The following is an 8035-nucleotide window of genomic DNA, read 5'->3' on the forward strand; positions in this document are numbered from 1 at the left end:
AGCTTGCGTGTATGTCACTCGCTCATCTCCATCCATAACTAGGATGTCTTGATCATCGGTTAAGACAATTAGGTTGAGCATTTACATTGTCTGTTTGATTCTGACCAATCTTCCCAGCTGCTTCCAAAGCACTTAGATTGTCAGTTTTATCAGGTTGACATTGTTGCTCGTCCTCTTCAACTTCGTCAAGTTCGATTTTCCTCCCACTTGTCATTTTGGAAAGGTGTTCCTTCTCCAAAAAGACACCATCACGAGCAACAAACACTTTGTTCTCGTATTTATTGTAGAAGTAATACCCTTTGGTTTCTTTTGGATATCCCACAAAGAAACACTTATCCGATTTGGGGTGAAGTTTGTCCGAGATTAATCGCTTGACATATGCTCCGCATCCCCAAATCTTGAGAAAAGACAACCTAGGAGGTTTCTTAGTCCATAATTCATATGGAGTCTTTTTAACAGCTTTTGACGGAGCACGGTTCAGTGTTAGTGCCGCGGTTTGTAGCGCATGTCCCCAGAAAGAGATAGGAAGTTCACTAAGACCCATCATTGATCGAACCATGTCTAACAAGGTTCGATTCCTTCGTTCGGACACTCCGTTCCATTGAGGAGTTCCGGGAGGCGTCAACTTTGAAAGAATACCATTTTCTTTCAAGTGATCATCGAATTCATGGCTCAAATATTCGCCACCTCGATCCGATCAAAGTGCTTTAATTTTCTTGCCAAGTTGATTCTCAACTTCTTTCTGAAATTCTTTGAATTTCTCAAAGTATTCAGATTTATTCAACATTAAGTAGATATAGCCATATCTACTAAAGTCGTCGGTGAAGGTGATGAAATATCGGTAACCTTATCTTGCGGGTGTACTCATTGGTCCGCATACATCCGTGTGTATTAGACCTAATAAGTCACTTGCCTTTTCTCCCAACTTAGTGAATGGTTGTTTTATCATCTTGCCTAATAGAAATCCTTCGCAATTTTCAAATGACTCCAAGTCGAATGAGTCAAGAACACCTTCTTGTAGAAGTTTCTTGATGCGTTTGACGTTAATATGGCCAAGACGACAATGTCACAAGTAGGTTTGATTCGACTCGATGGTCTTAGCCCTTTTGGCGGTATTATCAATGTTATAGACTTGTTTGTCAAGAGAAAACACATAAAGACCATTTTCTGAATATGCTTTACCATATAAAACATTATCGAAATAAAATGAACCACTATTGTTCTTAATTCAAAATTCAAAACCTTTGGCGTCTAACGCCCATATTGAAATAATGTTTTTGGTAACTTTAGGAACATGATAACAATTGTCAAGTTCTAAGATAAGCCCTGAGGGCAATGACAAACTGAGAGTTCCAACGGAGACGGCAGACATTCTTGCTCCATTGCTGACCCGAAGCTCGACCTCTCCCTTCTTTAGCCTCCTATTTATCCTTAGTCCCTGAGCATTGGAACAAAGGTGTGAGCCACTTCCGGTATCTAATACCCATGATGTTTTGCTAGCGAAGTTTAAATCTATAACAAAAATACCTAATGAAGAAGCAACGATGCCGTTCTTCTTATCTTCCTTGAATTTGAGGCAGTCCCGTTTCCAATGTCCCTTCTTCTTGCAGTAGAAACATTCGGAATCGGACTTAGAAGAGGCTACCCTTTTTTCCTTGCTACCCTTGGCAGTGTTTGACTTAGGCGGAAAATTTCTCTTTTTCCCTTTAAAGCTCTTCTTCTTGCCCGGACGTTTGAATGACTTGCCCTTCCTCACCATGAGCATGTCATGCTTCCCCTCATCCTTGAGGGTTTGCTCGGCTTGCTTCAACATACCATGAAGCTCGGTGAGGGTTTTCTCCATGCTATGCATATTATAGTTCATCTTGAACTGATCATAGCCTTTGTGAAGAGAGTGGAGAATGATGTCAATTGCCATCTCGATTGAATACCCAGCATCAAGCCTTTCCATGTTCTCAAATAATCCAATCATTTTGAGGACATGCGGGCTGACTGGCTCTCCTTTCTTGAGCTTTCTCTCAAGGATCTGCCTGTGGGTTTCGAACCTTTCAGTTTGGGCCTGCTCTTGAAACATATTCTGAAGCTCAGAAATGATCTCAAAAGCCGTCTCCTTTTCAAAGAAAGTCTTTTGAAGGTCCGGAGACATAGTGGCCAACATGATGCATTCACTAGGCGAAAAACCTCAATCCCCACCGGTTCAAACCACACATTCCCCACCGGTTTTGAACCGTTCTTGATTTGGGGGGTGCTAAATCCCCAAAGATTTCCCACCGGTTCAAAACCGGTGGCAAAAACCACTTTTCCCACCGGTTTTGGAGTGAACCGGTGGCAAAAACATGTGATTTATCTTATAGCTGGAGGACTTTTCCCACCGGTTTTCAAGTGAACCGGTGGCAAAACTATAACATTTCCCACCGGTTTTCACACTGACCCGGTGGCAAAAGTGCCCCAAAAAATTAAATTTTTTTTTTTTTTTTGCATTTTTTTCACTTAAATTGTACCAAATACTTATATATAATCATAATATACATAAAACACATATATTTGCCTCAATAACTTGTAATATTACACTTTAAAAAACTAAAACAAAATGGACATATAAACACTAACATATATATTTTTGGACATATAAACACTAATATATGCTATCTGACACTATAAATGGGAAGCTAGGCTGCCATTGCTCATATACGCATATATAAGCATGTTTTTTCCCTTCTCTGTACAATATCCAAGCAAATTCAAGAGGTTCCTGTGATGCAACCTTCCTAACAGCTTAACCTGAGAAACAAGAGCATGCAATAAAAGAAGGTGAGATCAAGAATCAATCAGCACAATAACTACAGCATAAAAAGAGACAACAACTTGTCTACCACACAAGACATCTAAGGATGAACCTTGGTATAAATTATATTGCCGCTAAGAAGCTGCACTGATTAAAATATGACATTACCTCTGTTTCAAATTCTCGCTCCCCTTGCTTTGAATCAGTTGCCAGCACCTTCACAGCAACTATTTCACCAGTTGACATCTGAGCTTTGTACACAGGACCATATGCACCCTGGCCAACCAATGTTGTGAAATTCTGAGTCGCCTTCTGCAAATCCCTGCAAAAGAAGTAGCCAGCTTATACTCTTATAGTCATCAAGTAAAGTGCAATCAGGGTACTGTTCATATCAGTAGTTTCACCATGATTTGAATCTACAAGAAATTAATCTCCAACAAGGATAGATTGACAAAGAGGGTGGAGAAAGAGAGCACTTGAGATACTGAGACCAAAAATCATATTAAGATGTAAATTATACTTGAATTATACATTCTTAGCAAAGCAATGACACTAGCCAAACACAGTAATATGACATTATAAGCTGTAATGAGGTCTGGTACGACAATTATTTATTACCATAAGAAAGCAATTAATACCTCCTTTTACGATTCTCACGTAAATTACAAAGAATCAAAACAGCAGCATATATGTAATAAAATCTAACACCAAGATTCAAGCATCAAGTTATGAAACATAATTGATTTGTTAGCAACATTTACAAAATCCATTGATCAATCTATAAAAATGGCACTAATCGGACTGATAAGATTTCTCATCTTCACTACCCAATTCGGTTTTGTCCCTATGATCACTTAAAGAGGATTGCCAATTCCTTATTTTTAATGTCTCAACGGAATAATTTTAACATTGTCACTAAAAACTTAAGTAAATTTCGGAAAGCAAACCTGTAAGCAAACTCAAGTATACCAGATGCAGAAACAACATTACTTCTCTTAAAGCCGTCAAGCCACAAAGACATCCCACTGACACTTTTTCTGTATCGTCTTGGAGATTCAGGGCCAAGGGTAACGCCTTTTTCAATTTTTCTGGATCATTAGGAGAAAATGCTATAAGAGCTTCAGCAGAAATTGTACATTACTAGTACATGGTTTCACCCATGTACTTGTGCATTAAGGAAACGTGGAAATATAAGAGCTACAGTCAAGACAAATTACATCATAGGTAAACTTTCATGTGTCCTCAAGGCATTAACATGTAAAAATGATCAAGGTTGAAGTCATTAGCATACAAAGCACTTACTAGAAACATCATAGACGATAACAGCAACTGAAGAATCTCTGATGCAACTGGGAATAAGACTCCGAAATCTTTCCTGTCCAGTAGTATACCTGGAATTAGCAGTTAAAGGTTCAGAACATGGGACAGAATCATATAAATCAAGTCTACAAGACAACAAGTTATATTGGTAAATCATTAAATCGTCATGAGATGGAAAATCTAGAGATAAATTTTTCTGCTATTATAAGCAATGAGTTCAGGGCGCTTAAGAAATTTGTTTGTTACTGCTTTAACATGAATATACATTAACTGACAAGACATTTGACGGTATCATACCAGAGTTGCAAGCACACTGTTCGGTCTTCAAGATACATGGTTTTCGACAAGAAGTCAATCCCAATAGTGGCCTGCCATTAAGTTGACATTATTAAAATATATCAAAATAATAGATGTCCTAGATTTCAATATACATCAAATACACAATAAACAATACCAAAGAATAAGAGTTGCACATACGACTATACCAACATGATTTCATGATGATGTAACCTGAAGTTTGGATGGCCAAAATTATTTTGGAGTATTACTTTATACTTGTAGGATATTAGGATCTTACTAATTTCCAATTCTAAACTTGTCCATTAGATATTGAGAAATCTCCACTATATATTAAATAGGCCAACTCTAGGATGAGAGAAATATACTATATAAGTAAAGCTTACAAATTTGAAAAGGAAATGCAAATTTTATTATAGGAAGTTGAACTCATCTCCTATGACAATGTGGCTCAGTGGTTAATATCATTCATAAAAAATCATGGCAATCTATAATTATATTGTTGGCCATGAAGTGGAAACTATGGTTTAGTACAAGTCATGCCTCCAACGGAAGATTTTTTTTAAAAAAAGAACTCGGTATCATGCATCTTGGTTTTATCAAAGACGTCCTTATTTGACTTTAAAACTTCAAGTTTCTGGATGGTGCAATATACCAAATTACCAATTACTAGTGTATATAATTACGGGAAGAAAAAAAATTTAATTTTGATGACTGATATCTGAATCATAGCCAAAATTAGATGATTCGTACCAAATTTATCTAACCTGAAACTAAGGTTGGGATTGATTCTATCTGAAACTAAAGTCACCAGACCCAAAACATAACAAAATGACCCCATTGTCACCTTTAAAAGCCCCTACTTGGAGTCATGCCTGTGATTCTATGATCAGTCAACAAATTACAGAACCATGCACTTGATTGCGGAATGACAAATCTTTGACAAACTATAATTCCTAGTACATATTGTAACAAAATTGCAATTGTATCCTAAATTAATGAAAATTCTCTAGAAAAATTTGTAATCCTAGCGTGAAATAGGGTAAGTTAGGTACAAATACACAATTCAATAAAATAAATAAATAAATAAAAACAGCAAAATTAGGCATAAAATCATATCATTTGAAAACAATTAGACAAACTAACATCAATTCCAACAAATTCAGCAACCATAAAGGACTTCCTTAACTTAACAGCAGTAGATCACAAATTTCCAGCAAAATTGAATATCAAAACGTTGACCAGTGATAGGTAGACAAGATTTAAAAGAAATTGATGCTTCTAGGATAGCAATTCATACCCTGTAAGTTGTAAGGTCAGACAGTCATGTTTCAATCTTCAGTATTTTAAACTGTGGACAGTAGTTGTTTCTCTTCACATAATTTTTCTGAAAGAACAAAAGAGTATTAGATAATTTGCTCAGATCCTCTTTCTCGTAGTCACACTAATGAGAAAGACTAGAAACGTTTCTGACCAAATAGAGCATGATGAAATAGACAGGAAGAATGATAGAGCATGCAAGTTTACAGCAGTTCAACAAAGATCATGCACACACACACACACACATACACATACAAGGGGGGAGGGAGGTAAAAAGAGAGATTTCTGATCAAATATATCAGAAACCTGATCAAAATGCAATATCAGAAACCTGAAAAACAACACCATTTTTACCTAATTAAGAACTATCACAAAGTCATATAGTAACAATTCTATGCTCAATCGTGACACACAAAGCTAACAGAAAATTAGCTAAAATTTCTCGAATTATCCCAAATTTTCCTTACAATTAAAAACCCTTAATCTCGAATCGCAGAAAAAATAACTTAATTAGTAGAAATCAAACCGAATTGAAGAAAAAATCATACTTAAATAAGCAGGCATCAATTAAAGATTAATAAATTCAACCAATTAAGGAGAGATCGAAATTCGAGTATGAGAATGAAGTAGAGCTAAATTTGTAGTGTTGTATTGAAAAATCCAGAAAAAAGAATCAGTATGACAAAAACAATAGAGATTTACCAATCGGATGAGAGAGAAAATAATCACCACCAACACCCACCTTGTAACCACCCTCTCACCGCCATGAATATCTGAAACCCCACCACAACCACCCAAAAGCCACCCAACCAACTCGCACCACCACCAATTAAAGCCCCAAGTCACCAGCGACCACCAACAAACCCACCCAACTAACTCGCACGTCCACCAGCGACCAGCCGACCACCTTACCACCTCCAACAAACCGAAACCCCAACTAACTCGCACGACCACCACCGACCAGACGACCACCAAGGAACCCACCCAACCAACTCGCACGACCACCAGCGAACCGAAACAACCACCTTGTTACCACCTCCGACAAATCGAAACCCCAACAAACCACCGCTAATTTAGATCTGAAACCCCAACTTACCACCACCAAGGAAACGAATCGAAATCCCACCACAAAAATCTGAGGACGGGGAGAGGAGAGAAAAGGAGATTATAGAGGGGATTGAGATGAAAGAGAAAAGCGAAGTAGGGTTTGAGATTATACAGGGGTTTGAGATGAAAGAGGGAGTGAGGGACTACGGAAGAGGAAAAGTAAGATATTGGCGACCGGTTTTTTTTTTTTTTTAACAATTGCTTTCGCACCGGTTCGAACCGGTGCGAAAAGTTTCTTTTCCCACCGGTTTGATTAAAACCGGTGGGAAAAGTCTTTTCCCTAATTCCGCCCCTTTCTTTTACCACCAGTTTTCAAGAACCGGTGCGAAAAGTGCGGTGCTTTATTCATTTTTTCTACTAGTGATTTGACATCCCGATTGGCACTTTGCCATCGGTTAAGGGTAGCCTGAGTGACCTCCTCATTGGGAGTATCGAGCATTTCCTCATCAAGGACTTATTCCTTTTGCTCTTGCATTAGTACAATGCGCAAATTTCCTTGCCAATCAAGAAAATTTGGCCCGCTCAACTTCTCCTTGTCGAGAATTGAGCGTAAAGAGAATTGGTTGTTGTTTGAGTTACTTGCAGACATTGTTCTAGAATTGAAAGAATTTGAAATGAAAAACCATTCATAAATCAATAAGTTGAAATTTAAAGCGTTCATGCATATTTTCAATCTTATTGAGCATTTTATCCACGCATTATTAAGTTGTCCCTTATAGACGAGAATAAAATGATTCCGAGATCCCAAAGATCAAGAAATGGTTAAGCATTCTTTGGCTTGTCTTAATCATTAAATATCTTAAGATAAGAAATCCAATTGCTAATACCTCCAAGCCACTCTCGGTTTGATAAAATGTCGCATCTAATGCATCCTTGACATTTTATCTCTTTTGCCACGACATCTAAGGACTCCTTACTGATATCGTTGAACTTAACCAAGACAACTTGTATACCTAGTATACCTTACGTTCCTAGGGAAGTAGTGATGCCTCGCTTTGGCGTAGCCCATCACATACGCGCATTAGTTCGGTAAGTGTTGTTCTTGGAACGGCAGATTTTAGCTCAATATTATTAAGGGACCTAGGGTTTCTATGTTGGTTTGATTTAAGTGAACTTAACTAATCGTCGCAACATATAGAAATCCTAGACATGCATCTAACATTCATATATAACAACAATATATATATAAAGCATAAAAATAGATGC

At 37.5% G+C, this 8035-nt stretch overlaps 1 protein-coding gene across 1 annotated transcript; it reads right to left on the reverse strand.

Annotated features, from left to right (window-relative positions):
* Positions 1-2532: 2532 nt before the first annotated feature.
* On the reverse strand, positions 2533-6070 carry LOC110728622 (calcium/calmodulin-regulated receptor-like kinase 1). Its single transcript, XM_021908267.1, has 6 exons — positions 5978-6070; positions 4403-4473; positions 4088-4176; positions 3733-3880; positions 2954-3107; positions 2533-2781 (listed from the first exon to the last, which is right to left on the reverse strand). Exons 1-6 carry the CDS (start codon positions 6068-6070, stop codon positions 2656-2658), a joined length of 681 nt encoding a protein of 226 aa, XP_021763959.1. The 3' UTR covers positions 2533-2655.
* Between the last annotated feature and the right edge of the window lie 1965 nt (positions 6071-8035).

Source organism: Chenopodium quinoa, unplaced genomic scaffold (genome assembly GCF_001683475.1).
Source record: "Chenopodium quinoa cultivar QQ74 unplaced genomic scaffold, ASM168347v1, whole genome shotgun sequence".
Taxonomy (NCBI): Eukaryota; Viridiplantae; Streptophyta; class Magnoliopsida; order Caryophyllales; family Amaranthaceae; genus Chenopodium; species Chenopodium quinoa.

Coding starts and splice junctions, on each gene's coding strand:
- LOC110728622 (XM_021908267.1), bottom strand. CDS start 6,070: ATGGTGTTGTTTTTCAGGTTTCTGATATTGCATTTTGATCAGGTTTCT. Junction 4,474..5,977: donor TTTTACCTCCCTCCCCCCTT/GTATGTGTATGT, acceptor ACTTAATGGCAG/GCCACTATTGGGATTGACTT. Junction 3,108..3,732: donor ATACTTGAGTTTGCTTACAG/GTTTGCTTTCCG, acceptor CTTCTTTTGCAG/GGATTTGCAGAAGGCGACTC.